At 39.9% G+C, this 17,251-nt stretch overlaps 2 protein-coding genes across 2 annotated transcripts in view; one reads left to right on the top strand and one right to left on the bottom strand.

The window, feature by feature from the left end:
• LOC132938215 (protein dachsous) overlaps nucleotides 1-17,251 on the bottom strand; it is a 134,530-nt gene that overhangs the window by 72,356 nt on the left and 44,923 nt on the right.
• LOC132938216 (uncharacterized) lies at nucleotides 7,208-9,334 on the top strand. Its single transcript, XM_061004916.1, has 2 exons — nucleotides 7,208-8,255; nucleotides 8,353-9,334. The coding sequence occupies exons 1-2, from the start codon at nucleotides 8,081-8,083 to the stop codon at nucleotides 9,162-9,164; spliced, it is 987 nt and encodes a 328-aa protein (XP_060860899.1). The 5' UTR covers nucleotides 7,208-8,080; the 3' UTR covers nucleotides 9,165-9,334.

The following is a 17,251-nucleotide window of genomic DNA, read 5'->3' as shown; positions in this document are numbered from 1 at the left end:
GGATTATAGATTCGAAAGTATTGTTATATGTATTTGATGCATATTATAATATATGCGCAATGCGGTTGTACATATATTATTATTATAGGTATGTGCAGTGTACCTTTGCAGAGTACATGTTCCGTTTGAAAACAATAACAATAATAAGAATAATTATCATATTTTTGTAATGCGCCGAAGGCGTATACGACAACCGCGGCGATCGAGTGAGCGAGACGAGCAAGCATTAAACAATTCGCCGCCGTCGCGCGGTTGTAATCGATTGGTCGCGGCCTCAAAGACATATATTATTATTACCACGGCGGTTTATGGCCAATCTCGGAATGGCTTTTATTAACTATATTATTATATATATATATATGTTATGTGTGTCCGAAGACGACAACGCTTATATTATATTATTGCACTACACGTGTACAAATACAATCCGCGACCCCGTGTGGTCGTCAGCTGTACAGCCTGTATTAGTTATATATGTTTGGCCACTGATATAAGGTTATTATGTCGCGATCTGCGCTCGCGGTAAGAAAAAATAAGAAAACGAGACATAAATGTGATGTATCTATGGTATTATACATCAAAGTCCCGAGAGCGTTACGCGAATATATCGTAAGACAATCTGCGTATACCAAATAAGGGCTGTGGATTTAATGCACTAAAATAATCGTTAAAAATACATTGAAAAACTATATTTGAACAATTTAAAAGAATTCCTTGTTAAAGATACAAATCGAATGCAGTATAGATAGCATATAGCCATATAGGTACATATTATAGTAAACCCGGTACATTAATACATACGGTACAGCAAGCGTATGTATTGTGGTTTGGTCGATCACCAAAAATTATTTATACAATATTATGTAGGTAGGTACGTATAATAGCGTCGAAGTGTACTAAACTACACCAATATATAATAGGCCTGTAAAAATATGTATACAAATTTCGGACATTAGTAGTTTATTATAATATGTGTTCGAAAAAGTTTATTTGAGAGGAGTATAGTGAACCAACATTAAGCAAGGTACCACTCCACTATACGTTCATCTTAACTTTAGATACTTTAAATAATACTTAAGAGTTATAGCTCATGGTATTATATAACTACCCGTCTAAAATTTTATTTTATTACATAAAAGTACTCCAAAAAATATTTTGCAGAAATTGTTTAGAAATGGTTTTCTAATGGCTTAGAATAAAAAATTTAAAATGCTTGTTGTCATCAAAAAAGTTTAAAAAATAATTAGAAAATAATTACGATATAAATAAAAAAAAAAGTGGTTTTTTTAACGACTATAAATTACGTAAATAAAATATTTTCAAAAACGTCAATAGTTTTATTTTAATGACCTGGTCGGTATTATAATACGAGTAACAATGACTGAGTTCCGAGTGTCTATCTGTAGTATGTATAGGTAGGTACCTTATATTATATAAAATATTAGACATTCGAAATTTTAACTTCGACTCTCGTCTATCTTCCCGAAGATCGCGTACCATACACGCGTATACTACAGAGGCGATGACGTGCGTTATGGCTGTTCGCGGTTTGTCTCTCACGGGCCGGGCGGCGCAGCGCAGAGGAGATTATAATAATTTACATCCGATAAAGAATAATATACAGTAATAATATAGTACCTGCTATTATATACATCACACGCTATATAATATCTAGCCCAATAATATTATTATTATTATTATTACTATCATCGCATCGTCATCAGCACCGTCCCGACGTAGGCGAACTTAACACCGCGGCGTATGATGTTCGGTGTCTACATCATCATAATAATAATATAATAATACAATATAATATAATATAATATTAATAATATAATATATAATAGCAGCGCGCGCTTGCAGTAATTAACTATAATCGTGTACCAATATATACATTCCTCGAGCGCCGCACTAGTGTATAATATTATCATAATGGTTCGTTGCAGTTATATACATAATATAATAATATAATATAAATGCGTGTATGTGTGTTCCGATCGAACAATGTCAGAGATATACGCGCGATGATGAATGTCATATATTATGATATAAATAAACGCTCACACGCGTACAATAAGAGGAGGCCACACCCGCAAATAATATGATGGTGTTGTCTCTGTCTTATAAAGGTATATTATAAACGACTCGGAAAATTTGCGTCCAGTATAACCTTTATAGAAAATGTCGTGTTGTTAATTATTTACCATTATATAGTGAATAATTGACCTTTTAATTCATTTTAATGCGACTATTGTAGTATAAAATATTATAATACGGTAAAATATTAAAATTTTAAAATTGAAAATACTGATCACTCGGTCTAATGTTGAGCACAAAATTCGGTCCTACTTTAAAACGAAAATCTCCTATGTTGTAAGTCTGCAAGACGGAGATTGCACGTATTCAATACGCGAAGTCCTCTCCATAGATATGATAAAATATTATATTATATCGTGAGTGTGCGATGGATCGGTCGTACCTACCTATATATTGGAGCGGCGAAGGCGAAAAAAAATTTAAAAAACGTGGTAGAGTGCAAACCCGTATGCGTACCGTGTGTAGTAGTTGTTGTCGGTTTTTTTTTTTATAATATAACATAATATCGTAATCGTCGACAAACAAAACAAATCCGTTTCATCGGTCGTATTTTAATTTATTACATCGTTTTGCAGCAGCCGCGGTACTTTGCGCGCGCGGTTTTACTCTCTTCTCTTCATTTCTGCTAATTATCCAAACCCGTTCGCGTTGCCGTCATTGCGGTGATGTGTATATACATGTGCGAGGTGTGTTGCCGACACTATATAGTATATACACACACACACATACACACACACACACACACACACACACAGAGGGAATTATATGCCGCACTCGCGGGGCAAACACACTCGATTAGGACGATTCGAAACGGCTCGTAACAATAAAACAAAAATGTAACACGTCTAATAAACGTCAAGTCGACTGACAGATTAGCGCCGCGCCGCAGCCACCACGTCACACATATATATATAAATAAATGTGTAACGCAATAGCGCGAGTATATACTCACCCGACGCGAGTGTTATATATATTATTGTTGTAATATTATGCATTATAATACGTGTGTATACAGAAGGTTTGTGTTTGCACAGGATATTTTTACGAATCATCAGCGCGACGGTCTTGGATTATACAATATAATATAAAGAAGACTGCATGCAGCAGTGCTCTTACGTATACAGACATCATCACTACGCGGTTCACGAGCCAAACAAACACACTTTCGAGGGCGACCGATTCGTAAATCGTATATATACCTACCACACAATGCCGGCTATTTATATACGATGATATTTATATAATATGCGTTTATATGCTGTTATGTCTGTATAATGTTATAGTATTTAACATTTTTATATACGACACAATTCGATGTCCAGAGATTAGTCATAAAAATTAAAACCACTGCTGTAAAGGAAGGATTTTTAATAGGATCTTTTTTTTTAATTTGAGTGAAGACTGCCATTTAGTGAATTTTTAATCTAGAACCATAGAACCAAGTGTTATATGTCAGATTGGATAAAAAAAAATCAGTCAAACCAAATCGTGTGCTAAAAATAGGTGTTACCACTTGCGAAAATACAAAACGTTTAAGAGCGCGACGATTAAAGTGTTTAAAATTTGAAAAGTCTACAAAATGTGTACCTCCTCTTTATAGGTTACCCCAAAAACTAATTTCAACACAAGGTCATCCGGCATGTTACCTGAAATCGTGATCACACCGTATATTATATTATTATAATACCTGGTAAAAGACACGCGTGATATTAAAGATAATATTATACGCCAGTCGTTCGTGCCGCGCTTGAACGAATAATATAATATTTCTATTCGGGCACTGGCTGCAACGTGTATATAATAATATCGTGGTGACGGCGAATAATATTATAATATAGTATAATACATATATTACTGTTTTAAAGGGCTGTACATATATTATATGGTATATTTTATACGCATATTATTATAATATTACACCGCGGCAGGGGAGGAATGCAACACGTCGCGGCTCTCGAACCGAATATTTCACGGAATTTTAAACTTTCGTATACCACGGTGTATATATTATTATTATAATAGGTGCCCCCGCCCTCCTGCACCACGACGAACGGGTCACACGGCTCAGGGTGAATTTATTATATCGTAAACCTATTTATGTGTGTATGTGTATATGATATTCGCGTAAAGTCGTCGGTGTGACGTTCCGGTCGAGAGGTTGAATGAGAGTGTACACAGGTGGAGGAGGAGCGGTGAAAAACGAATCGAAATTCCTCGCTCCGCGCACACGCGCGTATATATAATATTAATATAATATTATTATACTATATCTCCGCAATGAGAAAATACGATATTATATTATCATACTGCGAGCTATGTATGCCCAGTAGGTACCCATAGCTATATGTAAGCGTCTTACAATAATATACATGGTAAAAAAAATACACACACACACAAACACAAAACTACAAATATATATATATATATTATTTATAAATAATATTATTATATAGTCGGCGCGCACGGCACATTATAAATGCGGCGTCGCGGGTCAGAACGTGATAATAGCTGCCGCAGTTGTCGCGCCGGGCGAGGAGGGTTATTTGAATTTCGCACGAACGGCGAAAAAAATACCGTCCCCGACGCGGTAGTCGAGAGGTGTCGTCGTCGTCGTCGTCGTGTGCTCGTTTATGTATACGGCATTATTATGTATATACCTCTATAGTATATATTATTTAAATGAGAGAATAGAATAAGTATATATATACATACGTAGCAGGCGAATTCCCCTCTCCCCCCCCCCCGTGGGCCTATATCCTGTATATTATATTATTCCTCTTGCCACCGTCGTCGTGCGCCGACCGTCGTTTCTATTCTCTACGATTTTCTATACACAAACCTATATTTGTATATATCATATATATTATGTATATTATCGAAGTTATTTATATTTTTTTTCCCGTTTCTTTACGTTTTCTTCCCCTCCGACACCGCCCCCGGGTATACCCACACACGCTCATATGCGTTACAACAATAACAACAACAACAACAACAATAATAATAATATAACGTAAGTCGTTCGTCGTTATTGCTGCGAGCTCAGGTGACAATGGTCGCACGATTCGACCCGGAGCCGTCGACGACGACACATTTGCGGCGGCGGCAGTCTCGAGGACGGAGACCGGGCGCGCAAAGGCGGCGTGTATAATGATATTGTAATAATGTGTGCTGCAGCTTACAGAGGCGATTCTTCCCACTCGCCCGGACGATATTATTTTTATTATTATTGTAACGGGCAAACGACACGGCGATAAATAAAAATATTACAATATCATGCCACCGCCGTCCGGGGTGACACTAAACGCTGGCACGTTGCGGTTTTGCCTATACCGAGCGCCTCGCAAATATCCCCCTCGTCGTCTGGCCGCGCAGGACGTTACAAATATATTCCTAAATCGTGTTTTGCACACACACACACACACTTTAATATTATCTTCGTCTTTGTCGCGGTCGCGGTCGTCGTATAATATCGAAGAATGTGCCGCGTATAATGCATTAATGTATATACCTAATACGAAAATTCCAATACGCGCGTACCTGAAGCTGCGGCTTTATATTATTATAAAAATATATTATATTAGATAGAAGAAGATAAAAACGGATCCAGACTTCGGACGGTTCGCTAAGAAAATTACAATAAACGGCAGACTATACGTCATGATACAGTGATGAGAGTGATGATATTATATTATATTATGTAGGATAACCGATGTACGTACATTGCCTTTGACACGTCGCAATGAGACAAAGGAAAAATATATTCTAAACTTTTACTATATTTCCGTAATAAATTATAACAGATACCTACACACATTTAGATTCAAAATATTAAAATATTTGAGTGATTATAATGTTATATTATGGTATAGAAGAGATAATGACTTTTTTTTAAAATAAAATTAATTATTAGGGATGAAATACGTTTGAACTGCTAGTTTATAGTAGATCCGGTGTGGCTGGCGGCATTCAAGTATTTATTATTATAACGTTTGTGGCGACGACTTTGCTGGCGGGTTTGTCGAGAAAAATATAGTCAAACCCGTGAGGAATTATACACAAAGGTACCTACGTGTCTGCGGGTGTAGAGATTAAGAGGTATAAATATAGTAAGAGGGCCGCGATGGAAGGTAATGGACCGCACCGCCGCGTGTTTCCAACCACGACGGGAACTACCTATATATTATAATTTTAATCCTGTTTGAATATCGAATTTCTTTAATACGTGTGTGAGTATACTTCGGATTGGTAGGTACCCAATAAACAATGTGAAAAACTATAAGCGGCGACGTGCAGAGTCTGTAGAATATAAAAGGACGACTGGTGGGGTGGGAGGGTGTTGATGTTATAAAGGGTTGGGATATGTTTTCTTTAGGTTACCAAATATTTTTCAATAAACCGATTTTATTTTGTTTATTTGTTTAGGTCTTGGAATGGGGAGATAATTTAATTTGAGTAGGTTCGCGATGATTTTGCAAACAACGTAATACGGCACGACGGACAAAGTAGGTGTATTATAATAATATATTACGCGATAATAATATTGTAAAAGCGGTATCCGTTGTACCTATACATACTCGATCACCAAATTACCGGTAACAACCGGTCTAATGGCGAATATTCCAGGAATACCTATACATAAATATATATATTAATGCGCATGTATAATATTATATTACACTGCGGCGATCGGACGTGTAGTGTTTTTACTTTATTTCACACTGTAGGAGTAGGGCAGTGCATAATCCGACCATATGCATTTAGATATAACTCATTATCATGCCGAATTTTGACCTGTTGCAGTGATCTGCGTGTGCAGGACTAATAAAAATTTTCCGACACTTTTGTGCATACCTGTTATCATAATGATATAACTTATCTGGCGTGTTGAACTTTTAAGTAGATAAACAGATGTGCATTAAATTGCTGCTAAAAATAGTAGACACTTGGAGGGCACCATGGAATATAATGCCTACATCACCGTCATATACCGGTCTGACGTCGGCAACTTTAAAAACGATAACTATACAGTGTGGTAGTTTGGTTTTTGGTGGACGACATTTTTGTCTAATAGAATAAAGCTCGCGCTTATCGATCGCAAAACGCAAAACGCAAAAGCGGCTCGGTTGAAAGAAAATCGACAGCATTTATATTGTATACGCACTATACTCATCCATCCCGTGATCGCGTGTCATCGTGTGCCGTGCGTGCGGTAGCCGGTCGCGGGTAGAACAGGCGCGGACAGCCGCGTCGCCATGGGTTGGCAAAGCCGTCCGGTCCGGACCACGCTGTGGGTGCCGCGCGCACTTTAGGCACCACTGGCAGAGAGGAGCGCGCATCACCGTCGGAGACGGCGGCGGCGAGAGAGGACCGACGAATCGACCGGGCGGATGTTTTTAACGCGGGCATCCGCCGTAGCGACCCGGTCAAACCGGCCGCCTCGCGCGTTTTCCACTGCCCCCGCCAAGCCGCACGACCGGCCGGAACCGTCCGCCACCGCATCGGCACGTCATTTCCTCTTCCTCACCCGCCGACCAAACGTCAAACCTCAGACCCTCCCGAGCGTCGCCCGCGTATTCGGTATTAGTGTATTACCATTATTGTTGTTGTTGTTGTTGTTGTTACAATATTTTATCGAACGGTGGGCGCCCGTCCGGCGGATACCGGCGACCCGCACGTCACCGTTTCCGATCCGTTCGTACCGGGCGGCGACGGCCGACCGCCGTTTAGACCGCAGTCAACGGTCGTACACGAGCACGGGCACACACACGTTTACTGCTACTGGCTTTGCTTGTCATTATTGTTATTGTCATCATCATCGTCGGCGTCGTCATTAATATTTACTCCATTGCGGTAATCTCGTACGCACAAACGTCACCGAGTTTAAGTATTCTATAATACCACGATAAACGACAGCCGGTAAAAGGTATTATTGGCCGTAAGATACCTCCACCCATATAACCACAGGTCGAACGACTTTAATATTATGGTCTATTTCACGGAAAAACTCATAAACGAGATACGCAAGCGGTCGTGCATATGGGACACGGCCGACGTGAACCATCTGAACAAGGAAGTGCTGACCAACATGTGGACGGAGATCGCCGGAAATCTTTACTCCGATTGGCACTCACTCAGCGGTTTCGATAAACGTGAAAGAGGTAAACAAAAAATTATTATTATCAAATATTGTACTTGTATTGTTGTTTTATCCTCCTTAACTTTTTACTGATGATATCGTTCGATTTTTCCGCACAGTGACTGATGTCAAGAAAAAGTGGACAAACATCAAAGACTCCTTCGTCAAAGACGTCAAGGGCAACAAACCGAGAAAGTCCATGTGCTTGCCCGAGCACCGGAAAAAGTACTATCTGTTCGATCACCTTCAGTTTCTGATACCGTTCATCCAAGATACGAAAACCAGTGGCGGCGGTCGATCGGTCGAAGACGGTGCCGGCAAACCGGCGAGCAAGAAAATGCGTAAAAACACGCTGCACGGCGAAGGCTCGTCGCTGAACGCACCCTCGATGGCGGCAGCGCCACCCTCGGAAACCGCGCCCAAAAGACCGGAAACGCTTCAACAGGATGTGCAGCAGCACGCCGACTTGCTCAACAAATTTGCGGGCAAGACGGTTGCAGACGCGCTGTGCCAGCTGGACGGCGATTTGTCGTTTATGGTGTCACTGTTGCCCACCATCAAGTCGATGAACGAAAGGCAAAAGATCAACTTCAAGATCGGAATCCTGCAGCTCGTGTCCCGGATCAAGTTCGACGAAGTGCAAAATAATCCCCCGGATACGCCCACGTATGAGCAGTTTACTGTGGCGACCCCCAATCGCAAGTGCTTTCCAACGGGGCGTCAACTGCAGCAGGCAGCGGGCGTTAGACACCCGCTCGTCTACGCAACTGTGACTTCTACTCAGCAAGTGCAGCACCACACCGACCGACAACCGGCCGTCGAGCACGAGTCACCGCGGGTTAAACAGGAAGTGGTCGACTCGAGTCCGGGGTCATCGTCGTGGTGTTTCGACATCGACACCAGCACCGAAGAAGATATGGATTACCCTTGATTGAGATAATTATAAACCATCCTAATTATTGTATATAGATGTACGCAATGATTAATTATATTTTATTTAAAGAAACTCTAACAAATCATACCTACCATATTAATATATTATAATATGTCATAATATTATGTCTATCTATGTATTGTGAATAAAAATGTACATTTTACGTATCAGTGTTTACTGTTAGAATGTGTTTATGCTATAAGAACGTATAGTATATCGATCTAGCGTAGTGTCCAGCGCAATAATAATGCGAGTGCATTTGTATATAGTGCACTACAATAAAACGCGAAGGATTAAAAATCAATTTTGAAACCTTTTACGGGTTTTTAATTACAACGGTCCACGCATAGTACCACTGCAGCCTATATAGATATAATAATAATAATAATAATGTGTTTATAACACACACACACACGCTGTTCCACGGGAATGTTATAATTACAATTACAATAAATTATATTATATTACATTATGTATGGGTAATGATGTATATATATATATATATAGATAATATATTATATTATACACTTGCTATAATAATAATATAATATATGGTAGGAAGGTATGCTATCATCGTCCGGTTGTAAAACTATATATACTTTACATATTACATAATATATTACACGTTACACTCTGGCGTCCATAAAGCGCGTATATGTATTATAGTAATATTATATAAATCGTAAATATGGCGAGGTTCAACAACTCCGCCGCCGCTGTAGACTTGTCGCGTTCGGGACGCGCGTCAGGTCATAATAGGGCATATATTCGATTTTCGACCGATATTGTATTAAAATACCTATCTCAGCGCATCGGATACGCATACCGTTTCCTAGTACCTAAATATATTTGAAATACGTATTATGTTTCGAGTATTAATGTCGTTGGCGGTGCATCGCGTATACACGATATTATTATGATAAATTGCGCGCATCGTTCACGCGTGTACGTATATAGTCGTATATTATACGAAAAAAAGTCCATCGTGTGTAATATTATTATATCATATCGCGCGTGTTGGATATTATGTACGCATGAATGGAATACTTCCCGGAAAAAATTACTACTACGGCGTAAACGTATTATATATTATATTATACTTATAAACGCATGTACAACATATTGTGATTTATGTGCACAAATTGTCGGAAAAAAGTTTTTTATTTCGTAAAAAAAAATATATATTATATATATAAATAAAAATTGATATAGATGGTATGTAGGTACTATACCACGTTATACATAAATATATACTGTATAAGTATTACATACTATATAGTTGCCTAGTGTTTATAATATCGTATCGATAATCGATCAACGTAAACTGCGCGCGATGTTTCAGATCGTTATCGACGCGATTATAAAACCTGTTGATATGTAACGCTCAGACGCACGGGCGCGCGCGCACGCGCACGACGCGGTAAAATATCGATTGAGTTGAATAATAATATTTAAATAGTGTCCGCCCGTCGTACACACACACACACGTCCATATATATATATGGACATATTATATATTCGAAACGACAAAACGTTTTTTTTCTAGTTACCGTACGCCTCTGTTCACACGATCATTGTGAGAAAACAATAATAATAATAATAGTAATAGTAATAGTAATAATATAAGAAACGGATGTTTTAACTCCATCGGTACACCTCTCATACGTGACCACCATACCGAATATTTCGCCGAGCAATATCTTACGCCGCGAACCAATAATATGCGAACAACGTTGTATGCATTCGCAAATATGGGTTCCCCCGACGATGTAATTATTTATTTATATTCGTGTGACCAGAGCAGCAGGGTAGAGCGTTTACATTTGCGTACCTACTGTGGCAAACAATGCGGTTTAGGTGATTATTAAAATGTTTACAAATATTACAATTTTTTACAAATAAGTCGTTCCCGTCTCGAGTAAAGTTAGATCTGTGGCGTCAATATTATAACGCGTTGTGTAAAATTCGCCCCGAAAATTCGAACGGAACCCATTATGTTAAAATCAATTTTACATATTATAAAAATATATAACATAAAAGCCTCCCCGCTGCCGGTGATCGATGTGCTCCGAAATAGTAAACGAGAACAAATAAATCCCACTTCCGAAATCAAATGCCAATTTATTCCTACTAGACTTCCGGTTTATACATTATATAATAATATTTACCTATCATAATATGCACATATACTCGGAACTCAAAGATTGGGGGGCTTTCCCGCGCGCGAGAGACCCCACGGTAGTACACATGCGCTGCAGTGATATATTATACTTGTGTGGCGGCGTACGTATAACGTACACAAATATATATATATATATATATATGTGTCCGTGTTAACAAATTGTTTCGGCAGGTGTTTGAATAGGTAGTGGCGGTGCCTTGCCGGAAAGGATTAATACGCCGCCGCGGTACACACAGGCCTCGTTGCCGCGGGTCTTTGAGGGCCGCTTTCGGCGTACGCACTACATCCACCAGCACCGCCACCACGCCAGATGTATAATGCACTTTATAACGTGCAACACGCACGCTCGCGCCGCACAACAAGCTCTATCGTAACCCGGACAAATGAACGTGGAAAAAAAAAAAACAGTATAATGAACGCAACAATAATATACGAGAGAAAACTCGAGGGACCCGACCGAAAATAATAGCGTGTGGCGTGGAATAATGAAAATACGCAGAAAACGCGACGACTACACGACGACGACCGCCCGTTGGGCGAACACAACACCTGATCATTGTCCTTCGCCGCGGGACGTATCGAGTGCGCGCGCGCGCGCGCGCCCGCTCACGAGGGGCTCGGTCGGCTCTGAAACAGTATAAAGGCGTGTGTGGTGGCGGCGGCGGCGGCGGCGGTGGCTGAGGGCGGGGGAGGCTCACTCGAAAAATCTGTCACCACTCGCGCTGCATAGCGTGTGCACACGTTGGTGTCGAAAACGACGAGTCCGACACGCGGAAAGAACAGAGCGGTTAAACGCCTCAGCCGGTGGGGGGGGGGAGGGGGGGCACAACAAACCAGAAGATATCGTCGTCGGGCCAGAGTCTGTAAAATATAATACAAAAATATATTGTACTGGGTATGCGCCGAGCCGTTTGGGAAAAAATTAACAAATTCCCTAGCCATACATATTATATTATTATGTAGGTATATAGTATCACACGGCTCACGGAATCACGATTATGGACCACGCGCGAACGGAATACGTGCTTGAAACTCAAATTGCATCATGTGTGCGCTGCCGCCGGTATGTCGTCGCGGCAGTATATATATATATATATAGGAAATGAGTAGTTGTAGTAGTAGTATAGTAGTAGTAGTAGTAGTAGTGTAATATAATATATATAATAATATATAAGTATATAGAGAGAAAAAATGAAATAATAATAAAAAATAAACGAAAAAATGTATTTATACTAAATTGCTGATAATTTAATCGGACTGCGCGACTGGCCGAGCCCGATTTCATTTTTTTTTTATTTTTATTATTATTATATATATTTTTTTTTTCATCGGGTACATTATTACGTTTAAACTTGCGCGCACCGGGGTCATAAAAATAAATTGGATCACACAGGGTCCGCGCGGGCGCGAGAGAGACGGCCGCCGAGCGACGTGGATCCGATCTATCTATATAATATAATATATAATATGCGCGAGCGGACTCTTTAATTAGTTGCGCTGTTCACGTACCTATGTATTTGTGAGCGTGTGTGTGTGTGTGTGCATGGGTGTGCGCTCGCTCCTCCGGTTTTTGTCGTTTTTTTTATTCATTATTAATACACACGCACGCACGCACGCACACATAAATGCATCGTGTGCCATTTTCATGTATACGGGATGCACAGAACATCACGAGTGGCGCACGGTTATAATAATAATATCGTAGTGGCGGTAAATTAAAATTGATGAAAAAAACTATATACGTGCATTTCGATAAATTACACGAACACGAATTTAATCGATTTCTACGGGTTCTATATTATATTATATTGCCGGGATCTATTATTATTATTATTATTATTATTGTTATTATTACTATAACGACGACGGGAATAGTACTGTGTACTATGTATACGCATAATATATAGAATAAGTCGGACGCCGCCGTTCGCCGACGCTGTCAATTGTTGATCACGAACGAATAAAAAAACAGAAGAAAAAAAAAATGGGCATTTTCAAATGTCCCCCGCTCGCCATACGTATATACCAATATAATACATAATATTGTAATATACTACTGCACCCGCTGCAGCATGGCATTATAATAATAATAATAATAATAATAATAACAACAACAATAATAAAAACACGCTCTGCAGCACATATATTATTATTGTATATAATATATGAATAAAAACGACGGAGACAGAGGCCGCCGCAGCCAGCGCCCCTAGGGCAAAACCAAACGAAAGAGGAGAAAATAAAGGTAAAAAACACACGACACACACACACACACACACAAACCGCGATCCGCGAACTCATATACGTGTACTTATCTCCGAGCCGGGATTATACATACTATGCGCGCGATTGTGTGTGTGTGTGTCTGTGTGTAATGTGCATGTACACACACACACACACACTTGTATATAAATACCCGTTGCGCGTGTACGCGGTGCGTATATAATATACAAAAAAAAAATAAATAAATAATATAAATAAAAAAACAATACGACAACGGTCGGTCTCGTTCCAACTCACACGCGGGGTGCACCCATGTCCTGCAGTCGGTCTTTGTCTCCTCGGGGCCGCAAGCTCATTGAACCACGGGCGCGCGCTCTCTCGCAGCTCGCACACTGCTGCACATTATAATATTACACACACACACACACACACACACACACACACACACACACACACACACGAGCGTATATTAGCAGACACACGCACAGACGCAGATATATAATATTATTGTATATAAATACGCGACGAGTATACGTTTTATCTCGCATTTCATTTGGTTACTTTACAAATGAAAACGATGTTGAAAATATTAGCATAATGGTGTAATGGATACGGCGGCGGCGGCCGCGCTGTGTACACCCGAGTCTGGTTTGTTGTGACCCCCGCCACCCCGCCCTTTCTGCGCCCGCGGATCATTCAACCACCCTCCACCTCTCGCACCCCGCGTCGACGGTCGCGTTCTTCCCCGCAAATCCTTGTGCCGACCGCCGCCGCAGTCGCCACTGCCGCCACTGCCGCCGTTGCCCTCCCGCGCGCGACCAAGTCTCTTCGCAGTGGCGGCGGCGGACACACACACACACACACGATATATAATAATAATAATACGTACCGAGCATATTATTATTATTATTATTATTATACGTGTATACGCGGACTTTGAACGGACAAACGTATACAATATATACATAGATATTATACTTATATATTATAATGTCGTGTGGGTAGATACACTGCAGCGGACACAGATGAGCTACCTATACAAAGACTGTTTATATTCATACACTTATATGATATACACACAAACACAACACACACATTGCATAATATATTATACTACGATAGTAATAATAATTATCGTATGTGTGTGCTGTATTGTATGTCAAATATATTATTATATTTTGTACCTGTTAGTAGGTATATCTTCGTAACCACCCCTCGTCGTACGTGCGCGGCTGCTGCACGTCTCGTCAATTTTTTTTTTTTTTTAATTTTTCCGTTAATAATCATATTATTATAATCGTGTGCCGCCGACCGCCCCCGCGCGCAGCGGTCGTCATATCGTGTAGCGTGCGGCCGGGAGGTGTTCCGGTGAAAGTCTCGTCGGCTACCGAAAAATGCGCGAGCCAGACACCAATCCACATAACAATAATAATATTATTATATTAGACGAGTAAGGATCTCACGACGAACCCGCCGTCAACCGAAAGCCCGTCTGAATATTATATATTTTACTACACGCGACGGAAGACACGATATACTAAAGATCCTAGGTCGCCCTTTGTTTGAAATTGTATTGGTACGACCTGTACCAACGATTTACAGAACAAGTATAATACGTTGGGTCGCGGACGTGGATAATGCGTGAGTAAGAAGACGTAGATTATTAAGTTGACGAAATTTGGTTTGTATACAGTTAATTTATGTAGTTAAAATTTCCGAATGGGTACGCCCCCAGTGTGAGACGCCACAGCAGACATGGAGGGTAGGTTATTCAAAATACGTATTCCAGGAAAATTGAACATTGACATAATGATCTCGATTCGTGAGGTTCTTGGACTTTAATTTTTGTAAGCGGCAACGGGGTTAATATTGAAAGATTCCTAGAGATTTTTCCGATTTTTCTAGATCCAAAAAAAAACAACGATAAATGCGGCTTGATTGATACCTTGGGAATAATCGTATTATTATTGGTTGGAAAATAAACCGGAAAATCAAAAACATCGTCATCGTTCTGAGATAGCACTTCAAAACGGTTCGTGGTTCTGAAAAGTTGTTTCTCAGTGATCGTTCTGAATAGTTGTTGCTTGTGATCTGCGACTGGGTTGTAGTTTGCATTTTAATTCAAAGAATCGAAAGATTACTTTGTTTTATCTATTGCATTTTTTTGAACTTTCCAATTAGGATCATTAATAATTTTTTATGAACTTAGAGGGGGGGATTTGTATTTATATTTATATTTTTATTGATATTGACGAGTGTGATAGCCGAGACGGTTTTATTTAGAGTCTTATTATTTTTAATAAAAGACATTTTAATGAGCTTGTACGGAATCGGTAATTACCTACGGCCATGAATGGCCTTGAGATAACAACGAATCTAGTACCTATACGATGTACTTATACGATACGCGAATTGAAGCTGGATTTACAATTAACTGGTATGAGACAGTGGTATATAATACTAAATTGAATTAATATGAATATTAAGTTATATTGTGAACTTACAAAAATGAAATAAATTATTTCACAAATCATTAAACTCAAATGAGGATTAGAACACATTTAAAATATTAATATTAAGAGCAGAAAGAGCGCACATCCGTGTACAGTACTGTACAGTAATATACAGTGCGACGCGATGACCGGCACGAAACAATGTTCCAACATCTAAATCGGAAAATAGTATTATTATACAGGACTCAGGTTTTTTAATTTCATATCGCAGTATTTATTGAATTAGTGAGAAACCCACGCGATTCCTATAACTTAAACATTTAGCCCAAAAACTGTAGGAATAAATGTAGGAAAACAATTCATAGATTAGGACGTCAAAGATAAGACAACTACCGTCTGGCTAAATACTCGTTTATCGCGATACATAGACGGGACTTTGTTGTACCTATATTAGAGCTGTCTTTTAGAGTGGAGGGTAATCCTCGGAACACTCCCAAATATTATTAGCACGATATTCGTCCTGAGTGTGCGCAAAGTGTCGGTCTGCAGTCTGCACACAAACAACTATAATAACAACGCGCACCCTCGCAATATACGCTGCAGACACGATTTGATCCGGGGACGACGACTGCAGTTTTCCCTGCAAAAGACCGTAGGATGGAAAATGTCTTCTGCAGTTGGGTTCGCGGGTTGCGGACATCTCGCCGAGGCTGTCTTCGCAAGTTGATGCCGAAACCAACTGGCAGTTGACTGTAGCGTTTTTCACTTTTCGGCGTAGTTTACGGTTCGTTGTAAACGACATACCCCCTCCCTCGCAACCACCAGAAATCGGGGGATGCCGCTGAGAGTTAAATATTTATATATCACGTCCTAAGTCCTGCAAGTATTATACAATAATCGGACGATGGCGTATACGGAATATAGGCGTACTAATAATTATACATAAATAGTAGTTAACAGTGAGCGAGCTTTATTATTACGATATATTTCGAAATCAGTCCGACGAAAAATAATACAATAATAATAATAATAATAATAGAAAACGATCACGTGAGGCGACGACACTGGTGTGACAGCATCCACAAACAGTCAACTCACACACACACATAGACACGAGAGCTCGCGCGCGCACCGTTGCCGGTTCGGACATCTGCCTACGTCGTGGTTGTATTGCGTGTCCGCCGCCGCCGAGCGCGCATTCCACATCGACGCATTGCATTCCACCG

The sequence above is a fragment of the Metopolophium dirhodum genome, chromosome 2 (assembly GCF_019925205.1).
Source record: "Metopolophium dirhodum isolate CAU chromosome 2, ASM1992520v1, whole genome shotgun sequence".
NCBI classification, from domain to species: domain Eukaryota; kingdom Metazoa; phylum Arthropoda; class Insecta; order Hemiptera; family Aphididae; genus Metopolophium; species Metopolophium dirhodum.
The sequence above is the reverse complement of the archived record's forward strand: the minus strand, read 5'-3'. Positions and strand labels throughout refer to the sequence as shown.

Excerpts from the sequence above, each read along its gene's own strand:
- LOC132938216 (XM_061004916.1), top strand. The coding sequence starts at position 8,081 with ATGGTCTATTTCACGGAAAAACTCATAAACGAGATACGCAAGCGGTCG. Across the intron at positions 8,256-8,352 it reads TTTCGATAAACGTGAAAGAG|TGACTGATGTCAAGAAAAAG; the intron begins GTAAACAAAAAA and ends TTTTCCGCACAG.